The sequence below is a fragment of the Corvus kubaryi genome, unplaced genomic scaffold, assembly GCF_017639235.1.
Source record: "Corvus kubaryi isolate FWS band 111438036 unplaced genomic scaffold, C.kubaryi_AGA036_p1.0 133, whole genome shotgun sequence".
Lineage (NCBI taxonomy): Eukaryota > Metazoa > Chordata > Aves > Passeriformes > Corvidae > Corvus > Corvus kubaryi.
Window position 1 is genome coordinate 24,555,181 of NW_024580667.1, and position 19,881 is coordinate 24,575,061.

The following is a 19,881-nucleotide window of genomic DNA, read 5'->3' on the forward strand; positions in this document are numbered from 1 at the left end:
TGGGATTCTTAACATACATGGTACCACCAAAAATCCCCCTTTAATCCACTGTGTTTCACTAACAGATGCCCAGTCTCTGATATATTTTGATGCTCAGCCTAATGTGCATGTTCCAGTCTGAATTGGTGCAGAGGGAATTTTGCAGTAGGAAATTATGATGTCAGGGAATTGTGTTGGATGCTGTCTGACACTAACTTCATTTTAAATAGCTTACTTTGTTGTTTTATTCCCTATTTTGAGCTAGGCTGAAAGCTTGACGCTAAGTGGAATGGACACAAAGGGGAGTATTCAGCAAAGATAACCTTTGGGTTATCGTGCCTGGGAGGGGTTGGGGCCGCTCGAGTTGGATGCTCTGCGCCTCAGCAATTACTGCTGAAGTCAAGTTCCTGCCTTGAGCCCATTCCCTGGAGAATCCTTTCACAGGCTTTGTAGGTAGGCAAGCTCCTCTGCACTGAATTTAGCTTTTGTGAATATCTGTGTCCTTGACCCAACAGGAGCTGCAGGAGTGCCTTGTCAGGCTTGGAGGGCTGCACTCTGTAGGTATGGCAACGGCAGAGGAGGCAACAAGGCAGCACTTCCATTGACAGGAATCCTTCTTTTCTCCCAGGAATAATTTGGTTTATTTGTTAATAGGAATGTGAATGGGCAGGCACATCTTAAATGTACTGGCTTATATTATGTATTATATATGCCAAAGTAGATGATACAATGTAATTTTGCAATTGATTGTAGGACAGCAAATGAAAAAGCCCTTTAAAAAGGAATCTGTAGTAATACAGTTGGGATTAAACTTGCTGTTATGAAGTCGACTAAATAATGGCAACCTGTTTATTTTATCAAAAAAGCTTTATTTCTCTAACACTTTTTATATATCGTGTACTACTAAGTAATGATAGTTTAAAAAAGTCATGTTGCTTTCATCAAAGTCTGGCTGTTCCTTTACTCTTGCTGTTTGACATGAATAGAAGAAAAAGCGGGGTCACTCTGGCTGAGGGAGGGCTCAGCCTCACCCAGTGCAGCCCTACAGGCACAGCTATAGTAGGATAAATGGCATTAGTAATCATCGTAGTTGACGCCTGCTCCGTGCCTGAAGGAGTGTGGGTTTCGTGGGCCAATGGGAGAATCCTCATCGTAGTGGTGCTGGTAGTACCCACCATAGTACTCATTACGGGCACGCCCCAAGTTTGTCCAGTAGGAGATGTCATCTTCAAATTTCTGCCAGAAAAAAAAGAGAACATTTGCTTTCCAGCCTGAAACTACAGTGATGAGATGGAACAGAAGTGGTGCAAGAGCGTCTTTCAGAAATTACGATCCTTTGCACATTGTCATAAAGGAAATCTTTAGATCTAAGGGGTTTTATGACTTGTACTCACCTTCTCTATGGGATTATCAGGACCCTGTGTGCAGGAATTGTCCTGCCTAGCCCCACCTGGGACCCAGCCCTACACCCCCTGCCCACTGCAAAGTGCTGAAACTGAGAGCGCCGTCACCTGAAACATGAACTAAGCACCTTTAACATTTATATTACCTTGTCAATGGTGGACTGCAGAATTATGTCAGTGTTTTACAATTAAAAATCCGAAGGTTCCATTCTCCCTTGTCCTGTGCCTTTAGTCACAATGTCCCTGACTGGGGTACAACAGGCTTTTGCTTTCTGTCTATGATCTCTCACTCCCACCTTGCACGGGTGAAAACGAAGGTACAGTGCAGCCTTCCAGCTATGGAAATGCAATAAGCACTTCAGTTCTGCTCCCAACAGCAGAGGAAAAATAGTGTGCAAGGATATCAAATACTTGCCAAGCCAAAGCCTTTCCATCTGAATTACTCTTTGGAAATATTTTTGGCTGAGGTTTGGGGAAAAAAAAAAGTTTTGCAAAATACACAATGGATAAGTATGGACCAAGTCTTTTGCTGGAACAAACAGTTATTTCATTGTTAAAACTGTGTCTTAATACTCAAGAAAAGCTACTAAATGGATTCATTGTATCCCACAACAGGCCTCATTTCAGATTTTGAAATGCATACAGGAACTCAGAGGAGAATTAACTTTATCTGCATGGTTTGTCCTTGTTACTTTTGGTATTTGCCCCCAGTCTTCAGTTTCTGATGTATAAAACCACTTTTCCTATTTTTCCTATTCCTATTAGTGAAGGGGGATATAGCCATGCTGTTAAGAAATGACTTTTATCCACAGAATATCCAGGAGAATTTAGAAAAAAGTACCCTTCATTATTTTCAACTCAAGCAAAGGATTATTTTTCTAATTGTTGCAGCTTTGAAAATGAATGCATTCATCTTCCAAGCAATCCACATAGCATGAAGCTCCAAAATATATTCCAGCTTGCCTGTGCCAATGCAATCTCATTAAACATATTCATGCAGCTGATAGAAGCCAAGAATTCAACATCTATAACTATTTTTACCTCTTATTAAAAGCAGAAATGATTCTGCATGTGGGACTGCAACCAAATGCACTTTATTTGCCCTATTCCAGCATCTATTTAGTAGAGCTTTGTGCAGAGTTTGATTCCACTCCAGTGTTTTTACAAATAAACTGTTTTTAAAAAATGTATCCTTCTCATTTGAAGGGAGGTTGGCTGAACATTATCCAGTGGTTTTCCTTTCACATGTAGAGTGGAGGCACAGCTGCCAGTGTTCATGATGGTCAGGAGCTGCCCACGCTGTGGAGGCACAAGCGTGCGTTGGGTGCGTAATGTCAGTGCCATTTCACTGAGGAGTGCCAATCACAGCCAGCTTGGTTTGGATTTCTCAGCATGCTTAGAAGCTGATTAGGTTGAGGCTGACAAATTACTTTCCTGAAATGCGAGTGATTGCTTTGAGTCTGGCCACCTATTTCACAAAGCAAACTATGTTCATGTGTCCAGCTGCAATTTGTTAAGCTTAAGTTTGATAGCAGGCAGGAACTCCATACAGGATCTTAATGTAATAATGCAAGGATCTCGAACAAGTAACAGAGCTTATATTTCTGTGTGACATTTGCCACTTTAAAATAAGAAATCTGGGCAGGGACACCTTCTACTAGACCAGGTTGCTCAAAGCCCCATCCAACTTGGCCTTCAACAGTTAGAGGACTGGGGCATCAACCACGTCTCTGGGCATCCTGGTCTTGTGCCTCACAGTAAAGGATTTCTTCCTAACATCTAATCTAAATCTCTTCTTCTTTCATTTAAACCCAATCCCCTTTGTTCTATCCCTGTCTATTCTCCCTCTTTTTTTTATAAGCCGCCTTCTCTCCATGCTGCTCTCCATTTCTTACCTGCTCATCGAAGCCCAGGTACAGGAACTGCTGGTACCACTGCTGCACATCGGGCTGGCTTCTGTCCCACAGCTGGCGCCTCTGGCGTCTCAGGCTGCTCAGGAACTCCTTGGCCGCTTTTGCTGACACCTCAGGCTTCACAGCAGCAGGGGCTGAAATTAATTCCCCCCACAAAAGGCATGCCAGGAAATTTTTGGTCAGCCTGAAGCATACTGCTTGCAGCAAGTAAGAAAATGATTCTCACATCATGCCATTACCTTTGTGCTTGCCAGTGCAGTGCCTGTAGCAGAGCAACAGTAATAAACCCAGGAATCACCAATGTAATAGGATTTCTCAGCTACCCTCATTCTCCTGGACTCTCGAAAAGCATTTCTGAGCACAAGTACAGCAGCGTACTGAAGAACTTAAATAAAAACACCCAGACTCAATGAGCATATACATAATGTGTTTTGTTTTCAGGAGAGAACAGGAGACTGGCCCTAAGTGCTAGAGTTGCAGTAATTGGGATAAAGATAAGAAGATAAAAAGACTGAGGAAGCTGGAGAAACACTGCTAACAGAGTGAAGGCAGAAACCCATAAAAAGATGGATTTTTGAATCTGATGTGTAAAAAAGTAGCATTTAAGTGAGTGCTACTAAATGCCCTGTATGCCTGAAAATAAAAGTCCATCAGGTTTTCATAGCACCCTGCGTGGGGGATGCATGGAAATGCCCTCACCCTGCCAGACACAGACGTGCCATCTGGCTTGCTCCATGCCTAAGAGCAGCTTGCCGTGGCTGCTGGACAAATCGATGCACCTCCCAAAGGCATGGATGAGAGGACTACACAGGATGAGAAGAAATGGCCTCAATTTGTGCCAGGGAAGGTTTAGATTGGATGTTAGGAAAAATTCCTTCACTTAAAGAGTGATCAAGCTTTCGAATGAGCTGCCTAGGGAAGTGGTGGGAATTGCCATCCCTGCTAGTGTTCTAAAAACACGTAGATGTGGCACTTAGGGACGTGGTTTAGTGGTGAACATGACTGTGCTGGGTAAATGGTTGAACTTAAGCTTAGAGATCTTCTCCAATCTAGCAATTCTATGATTCTGTGACTGGCCAGCCTCAGGCCACACACAGAAATGATAAAATATGGCTGTTATCTGGCTGTGAAACAAGAAGTGTGTAGGAGTAGGAGGAGTCTTGGCTTCAGATGGTTCATTACAATGAGGGAGAAATCAGGACCACGGGTGTGCATGGGAATTTTGGAGGATGTGAGGGAAGAGGCTGGGGTAGACAGAGACGTCAAGTGGAGATGTGAAAACCACTGAAATAGGAGCTGGGCAGACTCACAGAGGAAGGAAAAGGACTACAGAGAGAAGGAGATTCTGGAGATAAAGGTGATAGATGAGTGTTGCAGTAAGTGGGAAATAGTAGGCTGTCCTGCAATGATGAGCTGGAAACTGATATCTCACCATGAGCTTGAACTGGGTGTTACTACTGGGAAGAGGGATAGCTGAGCAAATGCCCCATGAATGAGCCCTTGCACAAGGGATGCTGCCAGCAAGGGAAGCAGTGCTGTGCACTTGGCCTGCTCGCTTTAGAAACCAACCAGAGAAGGGGAGCAAGGCTGGAATTAAAGGGGCTGCATGTTCCCTCCATCATCAATTTTGCAGATTTTCCTGTCTAAGCCATGTTGTCTGCATACTCCAAGAGCCTTTCCCAGGCAGTCCCTCTCCCCAGGGGACCTGAACAAACAAGTGGCCACTGCTGTGGTGCAGGAAGGTCGTTCCTATCTGCACACAAGCACTGCAGAATGGTGATGCAAGGGACCCGCACACAAGAGAGGTGGGTGGGATTTATATTTTAGTGCTGGTAAGAGGTGTGGAGTGATGCCAGAAAAAAAAACTCAGTAAGAAATTAGAAAGCCTTGCAGAAAGTAGGAGTCCCCTCTGTGGGGATGTCAATTCTTTGCTTCAGCCATAGAGCAGGCTGAGGGGAGCTGGCCAAAACTTCTGGGATGTTTCATCTGCCATGGTGCAGCTTGTTCCCAGCTGGCTTAGTTTCCACCACCTTACCTCAACCAGTGAGCCATTCCATGCTTCTGACTGCTGGGCCCTTGGCCATCATCTCTCCCGTAAGAGAGCAGTCTTCCAAAAAGGAAGCACACATAGGGCCAAGATAAAAAGAGCAAGTCAAGGCATCATAGGCAATCCAGGTTTGCGCATTTTCTTCTCTGTGCCTGAGCCAGCAGTATTTCCATGCATTATAATTCCTTGGAAAAGTTTGTGACTTCCCAGAATAAACCAGATAAATGCCACGTCTGCCATGCGTACACTGGAAAAGGTTGGTGCTGCACGCTGTGCAGAGCTAAAGGCAGGCATGCTGCCTGAGCTTGGGAACCCCAGATTTCAGAGGGAGCTGTGGGAAGCAGAGCCTCCAGCCCAACGTCCCAAACGGGCACGCAGGCACAGGCTCTGCCTGAGCAGGAGGTTTTTGTGTGGCCCGTGGTGAGAGTGTCCCTGTGCTTGCAGCTTCCTGCTCTGTCGGCAGTCTAGGAGCTGGGGGTACAGGGACAGCTCATCAGCAGCTTCGGCTGACAGCAACCGAGTCAGAGGAAAACAAAGGAAAGCACTTTGCTGTCTCTTTACTTACCTTCTCGTTTCTGAAGCATCAGTTTAAGCTTATTGCCCCTTGAAACATCTAGACAAATAAAACACATACATTTACTAAGGAGGAAATAACAACAACAAAAGATTATTTCTCAAAAACTGCCAGAAGTATTTTTGTTATAGTGTCAGCTCAACAGGCAAAGCAGACAAGTTTCTCCCAGGAGAAACTTGCTCTCTTTGCTCCCCTTTCCACAGTTGAGCACAATATACACTGCAGGGAAGCTTCTGACACTCCAGCATCCTCTCCCCAGCTCTCTTGGCAAGAGGAACCCAATTATGGCCTTCTTCACCAAGTAAATTATTATATTTTCCATCAGAAGACTGCAGCTGGTGTCAGTACCAGCACCCAGAGCAACATGATAATGCTGGAAGTCCCTGGTCACTGGGTGAGGGCTGTGCTAACAATCAGACTGCCCCAAAATTGTGCCTGGCATCCTGCCCCAAAGCACATCGAAGCAGTCATCCTGCTGATCCCCAGACGGGCAGCGCAACAAGAGACCTACAAGCGCTCGGCTGTTCCGAAATGCTTCAGTCACTGGCAAACAAGCACCTTTTTAAAAAGATGCCCAACTTGCACAAGATTTGCAGCTTCCCAAGGCTCTCACCCACGCGGGAGGCCGGGGGAAGGCTTTTTGCCGGGTGATGCTTTCCCTGTGTCCCGCATCCCGCACGCCGCGCTCACTCACCGGGGGCCGCGCAGAGCAGCGGGAGGAGGAGGAGGAGGAGGAGGGAGGCCCCGGGCAGGGCCCCGCGGGGACACGGCGGCGGCATCGCGGCAGGGGCGGCCAGGAGAGGAGTCCCACCTGTGCGGGAGGAGACGGAGAGGACGGAGGTGGAGGGAGGGACGGAGGAGCGGGAGCGGAGGGAAGGGCCCGTCCGACGGGCGGGGAGGGGCGGGGATGCGGCCGGGCCGGGGGGGCGAGGGCAGCGCTCCCCGCACCGGCAGCCAGCCCGGGATCCCGTGGGAATGCGCACCCTGCGCTCGGAGCGGGGCGAGATTCCTGCGGGCAGGACCAGGCACCCACCCGGGTGCTCGGCTGCTTCCCAGAAGCACGCTTTTTTTGGAGTTACACACAATCAATCCAGTGAGACTGGTAAAGACCTTCCAGCAGTTCATGCAGGCTTTTCTGACAGGGGAGTTAAAAAAAATTTAAATGGCTGTGGCATGTCACTGCACATCGTTCTCGATATAAACCCCGTTTGTCAGATCCTTGGAACAGCACATGGAAATTGAGAGATTGCCTTGATGGAAAAACTAAACAGAATCAACCAAAGGTGACTTAGTTCAGGGTTTTCTCTGTCCCCCTTTCTCCCACCATCCAAACCCCCAGAAAATCTCAATGCATTTTAACTGATTAGCTTTAAAAAATAATTTGGAAATTTTTTTCTGCATATGGACAGTTTTAGTTTATTGTAGGAACTCAGGGACCAAAAGCTAAACTCACAATCTAAGAGCCCTTGCTCGGCAGTTTCATAACTCTAATGGTGCCTAAACATACTCTTGCCTTTTCCTGATTCAGACTTAAACCTTCCCTCCATGAATTAATCTTCTATCAGTTCCTTCCCCTGCAGATGCCAGAAACACCCCAGATGAATTCCTAATGAATTCCTTACCCATCCTTAGACACAAACCTCTCTCTTCCCTCGCAGCAGAGACCCACAGCGCTCAGGAGACCATAATGAGCATCTCACCTTCTTGCTGAACCTGTGCCAGCCTAGAGCGAGGGAGAGCTGAGCTTCCTCTGTAAACTACTTGTGAGAAATCTGGCAAATGCTGGGGCCTTGGCTCCCTGATAGAAGGATCGGTTCCAGATCAGTTGCAGATGAATACACACACACAGAGCGCACAGTCTATATATTGCAACTGTATATAAATACATATACTGAATATGGATGTGTGTGCATATACATAGCCACGAGCGCATGGTGAGGGAGCCATACAGGTACAGCTGATTGTGGGGGTGGGACCAGATCCCATGGCTGGCTTTTACACTCACTGTAAAATGCAGAAGGATCACCAGCATGGGCTGGTCCCTCAGCAGTGCCCCAGCCCCAGCCTGAATGCTGCTCCAGGAAATCGCTCCAGGAAATCGCTCCTGTTTGCCCCACACATCTTTCCTCTTCTGAAACAAATTACTTGGATCTGTGCTCAAAGTTTTTCCCTTGCTGCCCTTCATCCCCCAGCACCCTTGAGCTAAAGCTGAGGCAACTCTGCTCATCCTTTTTATAAAGACTTGTTACAAGGACATGTAATGACAAGACAAGGAATAATGGCTTCAAACTGAAAGAGGATAGGTTTAGATTACATATTAGGAAGAAATTCTTTGCTGTGAGGGTGCTGAGACCCTGGAACTCCTTGCCCAGAGAAGTTGTGGATGCCCCATCCCTGCAAGTGTTCAAGGCCAGGTTGGATGGGGTTCTCTGAGCAACCTGATCTTTGGAAATGTGTCCCTGCTGATGGTGGGGAGGGATTGGAATGGGATCATCTTTAATGTCTCTTCCAACCCAAACCATTTTATGATTCTGTTATCCCAACCCAAGTGGCAGCAACAACAGCTTCAACCAAAGTGCCTCTGGCTCTCTGCACGAGCCACATCCTCCCACAGAGGCAGAGCAGGAGGGAGCAGCACCATCCTGATCCTTGTAATGGAAGAACTTCCATAGGAGGCTGGGGTCCCAGCTCAACTCCCATGCAAATGTGAACCAGAACTAGTTTGTCTTTTCTGTTTCTGTCACTGTTTTTGAGTGGTTTTTCCCTGTAGCCCCATGCTTCAAGTGTCAGCAGACAACACCGTGTTGGAGCAAATGCCCTTTCTCCTGAATCAATGCACTCTTTCATCAGCTTAACGCTGACAGCCTGTTTGCTAAAACCACCAGAGCTTTTGGGATAGTTACTTGCAGAGTATAGCTAGAAGGGACAGAAGTGAAGAACACATATGCAAGGCTACATGAAAAAGCTATGATGGAGTTAATTTATAAAACTAGGGGAATTAGTCATGAATATTCATGGTTTACTGCTATACTGGTAATGGCAAAGGGTGTTGTGTTCAGCTGGTTGGTTTGTAACAAGCCTTGTGTGGGAGCTGGGGCTCAGTAGAACTTCAGGTGCTTTGTGGCTCTGGTCCAGGGAAATACAAAGCACAGAACCTCCTCTGGATACGAAGTACATCATAATGACTCAAGAAACTGCTGGGATAAAATGCAATCTTGTGAAACCCAGAGAATGGATTGACTCAAGTACAAGGTTATTGTAGAAATTCATTGCTCTAGTGATGGAAGAAGTGATTGACAGATGACTATAATGCTCAGGTTTAAACTGAGTGCAGTGTCTTTGAGAAGAGGTCACTCTCTCAGCTCAGGGGACACAAGTTTTTGACATAAAGTAAAGAAAAATATAACAGCACTTCTTTTCAAAGGCAAGGGTGAAAGGTGACTGGTGTTTTCCCAGTAGCAATCTCTTTATTTTCAGGTTGTTTTAAGGACTAAGGCAGTGTTGCCCTGGTATTGTAGTAAGACATATTTTTCTGCTGAGCTTGCAGCTACTGCATTGTTATTCCAAGTATTTACCCCCGAGTGAATATCCAAGCTTATTGACATGCCTGCAGTACCCCTTTCTGTTATTTGCCATGAAACCCACAGTTGCTGTGTGTACAGCTTGGAAACTGCAGTGTTTTCCTGGGGTGTCTCCATCAGCAGTGACATTGCTCTCTTTAAAACCTCCCTTTCTTCAGCATGAGGGACTTTAAGGCTTGTCTTAGGGCTTGATTTGCCTCCACTGGCACACCAGTGCTGGAAGCTCTCTGCTGGCGTGGTTGGGCAGCATTCCCAAGGGCATTAGGTAAGCAAGTCTGCACTAATGATGTCATTCGGTTAAATGTCTTTCATCACCACTGGTGACAGTAGTAGACCCTTGATGTCAAAATTTTATTGAAAGATGTTAATTAATGCTGTCAGCAGGACTGTTCCCCAGACAGCTCTGGAATGAGGAGCAGTGAGCAGGGCCCCTTTCACACATGGTGTAAACTCCATCAAGCCCTCAGCATAACAAAGATCACGAATTGGAGGGATGCCTGCGGCAGGACAGCAGGGTGGAGCTGGCAGGATCATTACTTTCATGGCATGGGGTTCGACTGAGGACTACGGTCTTGCAAGCCTGAGGCAAAAATTTGGGAGCAATCCAGTGGAAACCACTCTGAACCTGACTTTGAGAAACTAGTCAGGAGCAAGGCAAGGAGCTCACTAAAGAAATTCTGATAGCCGAGTCTGCTACTGGCCAGCTTTGTCTTTGGAGCCTGCAGGACTTAGTGTGTTCTTTTGGGGTAAGCAAAGAAGGCCCTAGATTTTTAAACAGCTCTTCAACTTGCAGCAGGTTTGCCGACTACTCAGGCAACCCCATTTGATCTGTGTGATCTCTGAGTTTATGCACATTGGTTTAAAGCCCAGCAGTTTAAACTTAAGCTACCTGAAATGGTGTGGGCATGTGTGGCTCTTTAACTGATCTGATTTAAATGGGGGGGCAGGGAGGGGGGCAATGTCTGGCTCAAAGCATTCCAAGTTTTTAAGTGTTTTACCATTACTATTACTATTATTATTATTATTATACTACATTTTGCCTAAAATTAAGTACAAAGAAATCCCTGAATAGCAGAGATTCCTCTGCTTTTGCCTCTCATCACAGCAGCTGTTGAGAGAACTGTGGTTTATTCATTAAAATGTAAGAGAGAGTGTCAGTAATGGCTATTCAAGGGTATTCAGTAATTCCAAGCACAAAAAAAAATGCATTAAAAAGATTGATCTTGGTTTCTTTCCCTCTTTCTTTATTAGACTTCATGATTTTAAATGTTTCAACACAATAATGTTATTGAATACAGTGTAGATTAAATGCTTATATAATCACAGGACTACCAAAGCTGGATTTCCAAGAAAACCCCACCACCAAATATAGTGAGACTTAAGATAAAATAACGAGGCTCGACATCAGCATAACTTAGTAGGAAAATAGATGAGTTGGAAATTGGCCAGGGAGTGCAGGAGATGCCACTTCATCCTTTGCAAAGAAGCACCATGCAGATTTTAACAATCCACTAAAATCATCCCTTTGATCAAGAACACAGCAGCCTTTAACAGTGTTCCTAACACCCAGAAAATGATTACTTTCTGCTAATAAGGTTTTTACAAATCTCTCAGCCATATTGTCCTGGTCGCTTGCCTTAGGGTAGAGGCACTTGGCACTCCGAATCATTTTCTGCACACTATTCCAAGAAAAGTGCAGGAGTCCTGTTTTCTTTCCAAACAGAAGGAAGAATATTTAAATCATCAGTCAGTTCTTTCCAAAATATTTTGAGTTTCATCTCTGCCCCAGAGATGTACTGACAGTGACAGGACCAGCCCAAAGTCCCAGGGCAAACACCTTTTCTTCAGGAAAAGTTTATTCGTTGTCAGCTGTGAGTCTCATTGTCCTTGGCACATGGTTTGGAACACATTTCAGCCATTGCATCTCAACTGGTTGCACTGTTTCTTTGGTCCATTTTAGTAATGAATATTAGAGCTCATATTTTCCATAGAAAACAGCTTAAAATAAAGTTGTTGGGATTTTTTTCTCCTGCTTGGCTACTGCTGATATGTTTCTCAGCTTCTGTCAGATAAGAAATGGTGTCTGTTGGTCTGTCCATCCTCCTTCCTTCACTGACTGACAGCACTTCGCTGCCCTCACTGCAGAATTAACCTTATTCCTCTGGTGATAAACTCAGTGAGAAGCAGATTAGTTCAGCAATGTTATCAGATCATGGCTGCTTCCTTTCCACAGAGGGATAAAAACATTCTCTCTCTAAGAAATCCTTCTCCTTTTTCTCTTTCACTGCCTCCAGCATACTTTTAGGATAAACCTGGTAGCATATAGCAAGTCTGCGTGTCAGATTTAGCAGGAAGGGAGATGGAAAGGGACTCTAGTACATTAATACCTGTCTTTTTGATATGGCCTGATTTCATTCAAATCATTCTTTCCTTTACTGCTGTCATTTGGGATACCTATTTTTCATGCTTCAAAACTTTTTTTCTGAACTCTCATTTTTGTGATATTTTTTTGCTTGTGTTCATTGCCTTATTTTATTATTCACATCCAGGATGCACACACACTTTCTTAAAAAAAACCCTGAACAAACAAACAAAAAGACAGACCCACCCAACAAACAAGCTGCACCTACTCAAAGATTAGGAAATGCAGTCTCAAAAATCTTAAATGTAACAATTTGGTGTTAGCATCCCTATACATCATTTCTGTCCTAATGGTTTGTACATGTTTCTCTTCTTTCCCCAAAACTCTGGGCTTTCTCAGGGTGTGGGTGTTATTCATATAATAAAAAAAGCTGTCTGACCTTGTACTACATCATGTCACCCGTGCCACTATTCCCAGTGATCCAGCCCTTCCCTGAAGAGTGTCCAACACTAATGCCAGAAGCTCCATTCTGGTTGCCCTGTCTTCCTGGGCCCTCAACCAAATCCTCATCATGACAGCATTACTTCCTTCCTCAGGCTTCACCAGGAAGCTGGTTTGGCAAAGCTCACTGCTTGGTAAGCACTGTCCCCAGAGCAGACGGCTGCAGAAAGAGAGGCAATCTGACTTGTACAGATCCCATCCCACCTGATTTCTTCCTTCTCCTGTCATGCATTTTGAGGCTTTGGCAGTGCCTAAAACTGGTCCCTGCAGGACAAATCAGTATCTTCATGACCCCTTAGTGATGACACTGGTTAAATGTGGGCATGTTCCGGAGTGGATTTCAGCTTGTGTAGGAAAGTTTACTAGCAGAACAGGTTTGCCTTCTGAGGAGCGAAGAGCCTGACACAGTGACAGGTTAATTTGTGATAGGTCTGCCCAAGCTTTCCCTCCCTGTGCCTCAATCCCCACAGCACCAGGAGCCTGCAGCAATGCTCTGGCAAGCCCTGCGCATCTCCACTGCAACCTCGCCAGCATGGCCAGGAGCCTCAGAGACCTGCAGGGACACAGCATGTGCCTGCTGAGTATGTGCCGTAAAAATATGGGGATTTATTTGAAATGGTAGAAAGTGGGTGCGTTTTCATGGGGAAGGAAAAGGGGAACACCCCAGAGAGCTGCTGCCACTCTTGGCTCAGTGTGAAGCCCACGTTTCAAAGCAGAGGAGCTGGAACATCGCCTGGAGTATGCAGGCATTTTCAGCATAAACAAAACAACCTGTTTTCCCCTGCCTGTGTTCTCAGGCAGGTAAGAATCACACGGGCTGCAGTTTTCAGCAGCACTGCCAGCCTGCCTGAGGCTGAAATATGAAATACAGCAGAGTCACCTGCAGCAGAGGGCAGGTGACTGCTCTCTCCTCGGGTCAAACATGAGCCCTTGGGAGCCTTAGTAACATGCAGTGCATCCCAGCTTAGAGCGTGATTCTCAGGTTATCAGAGCAGAAACCTCACTTGTCTTCCTGACTTTATCACATATGACCTTACACCTCTCTTGATCTGCTCTGTGGCCACTCTTGCTGGCTCTGCTTTTTGTTTGTGCATCCCAGTTTCACCAATGGCCTGCCTGTGAACAAGCCTGTGCCTCTGCTCATCTGATGTTGGATTACCTCTTTGATTTACTGGTCAGTTTGTTTCCACGAGAATGCACTCTCTGTACTCTCTCTCTGCTGCTGCTGAGTAAGAGATCATGACATCTTTAATCTTCCCCCATGAAGCCTCACTGCACCCAGCTGTCCCTGGATGCCAGTGACTTCAAAGGGTGGGTGGCTGCAGGGTATGGAAATTCGAGGGGAGGTTTTTTTGCCTGCTGTGATCATTTAGGCACTCTCCCTGCAAGTATTCATGCACACATGCATTTTTAATCACAAGAGCCCCACGGAATCCCATTTATGTCAGGAACATTAAATCCCACTCCACATCTGGATATCACAAAACACTGTTGTACAAAAACATGGCTCCCCTGGAAAGGTGGGCATTTCATCCCCATCTCTTTGCTCTCCTGGGCCTGTGTTTGGTGAGTGACAGAAGGGAAGGCTGCTGGTCTCTGATCCCAAATCACAGCATGGAGCCTGGCCCAGCTCACATTAGCTCTCCTCATGCTAATAGGACTGCACAACTCCTGAACTCGTGCTGGCTCTTCATCAACCAAGCAGAAGAACCTGCCTGCACTTGTTAGTGTAGACAGGCCTCCGGAGTTCCTGCTCACTCCTCAAGGCATCGGCATAATTGCTCTTTTGCCCTGGAACTCCTGCCATGCAGGATGGCACAGAGGAGCTAAGATGCTGCCATCTATCTCCAGCATGCTGTTTCCCTTCCATCAAAAATGTCCTGGTAGGCAAGACAGCCACGGTCTGGGTGAGATCTCTCACTTTCTGGGCTGCATCAGATATCAATTTTAATCTGAAAGTTAATCAGCTTCAGAAAGAGGATTTCTGAGGATGTCATTCTTCAAGTTGGAATGAGCAATTCAATCAAACTTTTACCAAAACCAACACAAAATTCTTTCCCCTCCTCTTCTCTCAAGACCTGCCATTATAAATCTTTGTGTTTGACTCCTTTTTTATTTGAAAGAGGACCACAGTGATTTTTGCTTTAAAGAATGTTGTCCTGGTTTGATGCATTTTCACATCCCGCATGGCAGATCTGTAGTACTGTCCCTGAGTGAAAGACAGTGACTGCCTTTTTATTAGGTAATGTTACCACCTAATGGCTACAATGAAAAGTAGCCATCAGGTAACTATTTATTAAAATGGTAACTATTTATTAAAATGGGCTGCAAGTCTAATACATATTCCTGAACAGTATTTGGAACTGGGGAGGACCTGAGCTGGGTAATGCCCTGATGCCCTGATGCCACCAATGTCTTTCTTTCACGTGTGTGTCCAGGTTAGGGTTTAGCCATAGAGCAGTGAGTAAACACACAGACAAACCTTTGAGAACCTCTTGTACCTTGCAGAAATGGCACGAGCACAGTAATGACTCTATAATAGATTGGGAGAGGCCACACAGTGGTATTAGACTGTTTATTTTTACTCAAGTTATAACTGGAATACAAACATCTTCTTAAAGATGGTCACTTAAACTTCTCATTTTTATGTTGGTTAATGTAGATGCAGGGGCAGCAATATAATTTTGATGTTATATTGTCCTTAGATCCAAAATCAGCAAGTCCAACCACTGGCCAATCACCACCTGGTCAACTAAACCATGCAGTGCCACGTCCAGTTGTTTCTTGAACACCTCCAGGGATGGTGACTCCACCATCTCCAGAGGCAGCCCATTCCAGTGTTTAACAACCCTTTCTGTGAAGTTCTTTCTGAATTTCAGTTGTTGATAATCACTTGTTAACCAGAGATGGGAAGATCACCACATCATAGAAACATTTAGTAGGGAAAGACCTTTAAGATCATGGAGTCCAATGACAAACCTTCCACTGTCGAGTCCACCACTAAACCATGTCTCTAAGTGCCAAATCCATGCATCTTTTAAAAGCCTTCAGGGATGGTGACTCCAATGCTTCCCTAGACAGAAGGGAGGAGATAGGAGCAGATAGGAAGCTTTCTGCTGTTTGGTTTTTTTCAATGAAGAGAAAATGACAGATCAGCCATACTTTGAAATCAAACACTGTACCCATCATGGGAGCGCATTCTTCAGAGATTGAGCCTGGTCAGCCACTGTGCAAATTTTAGGCACCTGGATAAGAAAAGTCCTGGTTCTGCTGATTTAAATCTAAGAGTTCTTGGGTTTAGTAAAACCAACACTTTACCCTTGATAATTTCATGTGAAATTTTTGTCATGGGGTTTGAGAAGGCCATGTTATGAGAAATTATTTTGCACTTAGAAAAAAAAGCACCAAATACAACCAAATCACTGAATCATTACAAAGCCACTAAATATGCCCATGGAAAAGCTTTTCCATAATACTAATCTTACATGAGTTACTAATTTTATTTTGCACTTAATCCATACTGAGATGTTTGGAGAGGAAGGAGAGAAATACACAAAAGAAAAGAGAAACACACAGCAGAAAGAAGACAGAACTACACAGTGGAGAAAGGACTTTTTATCTTATAAGAAGGAACACATGTTGTAAGGCATGTATTTTAATAAAGAAGCCAAAACCCTCAAATCTCCACTGCTGTCACCGTTCCTATAGAGTTCCCATCAAACCTACAGTCTCAATATATGAAACAATCAATCAGTCTCCCTAGCCATGGAGAGATCCCACTGCCCAAGGCATAGATTGATTTCCCTGCGAGCGCACAGGCAACTCCAGGCAAGGCTAAAAAAAGGAACAGATTAAAACAAAGGCTGACAGAATTCCTTCATTTTGGTTTCAACAAATTCCACCTCTTATTATTTCATCTGAGATGTCTCTCTCCTATTCATCTGCAGTTTCCACTTAAACATCATATATTTTCTTTTAAAAATAAGCTCTCATTACAGACAACTAAACTCTTATGTGTAAATAAACAATACAAACTAGGAATATTAATCAAAGGTCTAAGCACATTTTCTGCATAGCAAATATGTTGGAAAATGTATCTTCCTATTTCCTTCCCAGACTATGTAGGCAGCTTCAGGAACAAATTATCCAAAATAATCTGAGGCTGAGTTTATGACAAGAACAATTACAATTATGAAACAAATGCATTTTGCTTACTGATATTTGAATTCTGTGCATGGACAATGAATGTGCAGGTAGTGGAGCAGCCTCCCTTCTGAAGCACTTTTAGCCTAATTGGATGTGTAATGGGCTCAGAGTCTAAGGGGAAATATCAGACGGATGTTAACAACACTGGAACAACTTCAAAAGAATTGCCTTGGACTACACGATCTTTCTAAATCAAGGAGAGTTTTTTCTCCTTGTCAAAAGACAGTCTCTGTCACAGGTACTCTTCTTGATCCTGAAACATAATTTTATACAGGGATGTCAGAGTACCTGAATTTTGCACATGGTCAGCCCAGAGTGATGTCTTCTAGCCTTAAAATCAATGCATCTCTCTTGGATGTAAAAGGAAGGAAAAGACAGGTGGTAGTGTAGGGTTTGTACATTTACGAGTCACCTACAAAATGGATGTCTCTGAATTTATACAAAAATGCCTGCTGAAGCAAACTTTCCTCCAATCTAACCATTATTGTTTTCCCATCAATTGCTCAGCAGTGGCTTCAGGCAATACCTGAAACAGGATGGCAGCTGATGACAGCACTATGAGGACCAGAGAGGCTGCAAGTAAGAGGCAGAGGAGACAAAAGCAGTGGCATAACATTAGAAAGACCAACAGGTAAGAATGAGACCTGATTCTGCAAGGCCTTGACAAATTCCATTTAGTCCCCAAAGTTGAAGACTTGCACTTGTGCCTCCTGCCGAGGATGAAAACTCATCCTCCTGCTGAGGATGAAATCTGTGTGGTGAGTGGTAAGAATGTTCTCCGTAAGCACAGCCTTCACAAAGCAAAGGAACACAGATGTGCCTTTTCCCTTAGCTACACTGAGACCCAACCATCAGTTAGTGGCTGACACAGGGAAGGACTGACATAAGGGCTTATTCTCCTATAACTGAAAATCCAGGTTTGATGCACGCTCTGTTAACTGTTCAATTCCAAAGGCTTCAGCATCTTTTCTCAGTAACCGCACTTGGTAATCAATATTTTCAGAGGCCACTGACACAGCCTTAAAGGCATCCCATCTGTGTCTGTCGTTGGAAAGCTCCTCATCTCTGTATATCCACATTACTATTCACAGGGAACGAAACCGTATTTAAAAAATACATTGAGTGTTAGGCTTTTAAAAAACATGGTGGATTTATTACAGAGTGTCAGTGTGTTGCAATACCCAATGAACATTCACGTGAGAAGCCCCAGAAAAGAGCAGGCCCCGCAGTTTCTTACAGACAACACTTCTGTACATCATTAACTCTTCCCTATAGTAAATCAAGCCAAACACAGCATGCAAACATTTCTGCATTTCAGCCTGTGCTAAATAAATGCTTTTTCCTATTGTTTTTAATGACAGATGTTTCCCTTTGAATTTTCATGCACTAGCACAGAACATTCTAGAGTCACCTTAAAACTCTGCATGTGTACATGAATGTATGTGAATAAACTGAAATGGTCAAATATGCAGAACCTCTGCTAGCTAATTTTTTTTTTAAAACATTATCTGTCCATCACCGTTCTCTGCATTTGCTAAGGGGTGATGTTCTTCCACCCAACCAAAACTTCCCTAAACAAGTTAGATTCTTAAAAATGTACAAAGTAAGACTCATTCATGAGAACTGTCCTCTTTATTAGGCACTTGTTTGGCGCCAAGAATATAGCTTGTCTGAAAGCAAGACCTTAGCAGGTCTTAGCAACAGTTCGGTTCAAAGAGTTTGGGAGCAGACCATGCCTGATTTAACCACATGCCTCCAAACAGCATACACAGAGCAGGCTGCCTTGCCCCAGGTCCTCTTGCCCAGCTTGCAGCACAGCATTTTCCTGCAGGGTTGTGGTGAATTGTCACTTCTGACCATTTTAATCAGTCCAGCTGTAGGGATGCTGTGGCTGGGTTGGGACGCATGTGTCCTTGGAGCACTGCAGCTACAACTGCATCACTGAGTTTTTAATGTCTTCTGAAAACCTGGCTCAGGTCTGCAGGCTACCTAGGCTATTGAGCTGGTAAAAACCAGCCTGAGGAGGTGGGGCAACCAAGCCTTTACAAACATATTAACGGATGATCAGATTTGAAAATTAAAAGTACACTGTGGCTGCTGCCTTCAGCTTGCTTTCAGGAATCAGAGTGAAGCTGAGCCACTCAATTGTCAAACTTGCTTTTGTTGCAAATACTCTCCCTTTATTCCCCAAACATGGCATTCTTAATTGTACCTATAAATTGCTTCTTCAGTCCTCTTGTGTAGCAGCATGAAAAACAAGTTTTAACATGGAATGTGACAAATCTACAGCAGTACACAAACCATAAGACATCTGTGCTACAAACTGCACATTTCATCAAAGAAGTGATTTTTTTAGTTGTTTTCTCATTGGTCAGCTGCAACAAAGAAAGTAATAACAAACAATAGATTTCCCAGAGACTCTGCTAATATGCCCTCTATGTCCACTCATTTCTAACACTTTCAGTTGTTTCCTCCGCTGCAGGGAGCACATTCACACCCCGGTGTGTACACATGCAGGCATGCACAGACAGACAAAGAGCATCCTTGCAGCAAGGAAAATGCCCTGCATAAGCCTACACATCACTGAAGGCTGAAACATTTCTTCATGACACCCACAGTTGTTGTCAGGGAAGGAGTAAGATGCCACAATAATTTTTTCGAAAGAACACTAACATGTTTTTGACATTCCTCCCCTTCCTCCAGCAGACAAATATTTTATCAGTTTACCTTTAATGTAATATGCTTCCTGTCTCCTTCCCAGGATGGGAATGCCTGGCCAGAAGAAATGACCTTTCCTGCCACAGAACAAGTTTCTCTTTATTCCAGCATGCCTTGCCTCCTGCAAGCAGGGCAAGAAGCAGCCAAGGCTGTGAGCGCGGGAGCCACGGGACTGCTGGGGATGCCGGGTGTGAAAGGCGAGTTTATTTCTCTCCCAAATCCCAGCCCCTTGGCTGTAGGCGTCTACCCAGCACTCCTTGGACCAAGTGTGGAGAATCACATTTCTCCTTGATCAGGCCGGCTGCCTGGAGGAAGATGATTGCAAGCAGATGTACCCATGTTCTCATGTGAAAGGAATTTCAGCTTTTGTGTCGGCTGTACTGTACGATAAGCGCCCAGCTCCAGGGAGTATTTTAGTGCTCTTTAATTCCTTGCAGGTGCTGGGAACCAGTATGTGCTGGTGCAGCAGAGCTGAGACCCAGAAGGGATGGCACACCTGGGGTCAGCAGGAGGGTCAGAGGCCAAAGGCATGACCAGCAGGCTCACCTTACTTCAGGGAACAAGGCTGGGATTCATAAAGACCCATTTTCCTGGTAA

General features: G+C 44.8%; 1 protein-coding gene across 2 annotated transcripts; it reads right to left on the reverse strand.

The window, feature by feature from the left end:
* Nucleotides 1–827: 827 nt before the first annotated feature.
* ECRG4 (ECRG4 augurin precursor) lies at nt 828–19,480 on the reverse strand. 2 transcript variants are annotated; one of them, XM_042039675.1, is made up of 5 exons: nt 19,294–19,480; nt 6,611–6,727; nt 5,908–5,955; nt 3,278–3,429; nt 828–1,215 (listed from the first exon to the last, which is right to left on the reverse strand). In XM_042039675.1, exons 2-5 carry the CDS (start codon nt 6,693–6,695, stop codon nt 1,054–1,056), a joined length of 447 nt encoding a protein of 148 aa, XP_041895609.1. In that variant the 5' UTR covers nt 6,696–6,727; nt 19,294–19,480; the 3' UTR covers nt 828–1,053. The 2 variants fall into 2 exon arrangements, with proteins under 2 accessions (XP_041895609.1, XP_041895600.1); XM_042039666.1 differs by lacking the exon at nt 19,294–19,480 and adding an exon at nt 6,900–7,056.
* Between the last annotated feature and the right edge of the window lie 401 nt (nt 19,481–19,881).

What these genes read in the sequence shown, in the direction of transcription:
- ECRG4 (XM_042039666.1), bottom strand. Translation starts at nt 7,041, where the DNA reads ATGAACTGCTGGAAGGTCTTTACCAGTCTCACTGGATTGATTGTGTGT. An exon ending in GCTGCTCTGCGCGGCCCCCG is followed by an intron (nt 5,956 to 6,610) that starts GTGAGTGAGCGC and finishes TTATTTGTCTAG; the next exon opens with ATGTTTCAAGGGGCAATAAG. An exon ending in ACCTGGGCTTCGATGAGCAG is followed by an intron (nt 1,216 to 3,277) that starts GTAAGAAATGGA and finishes TTTTTCTGGCAG; the next exon opens with AAATTTGAAGATGACATCTC.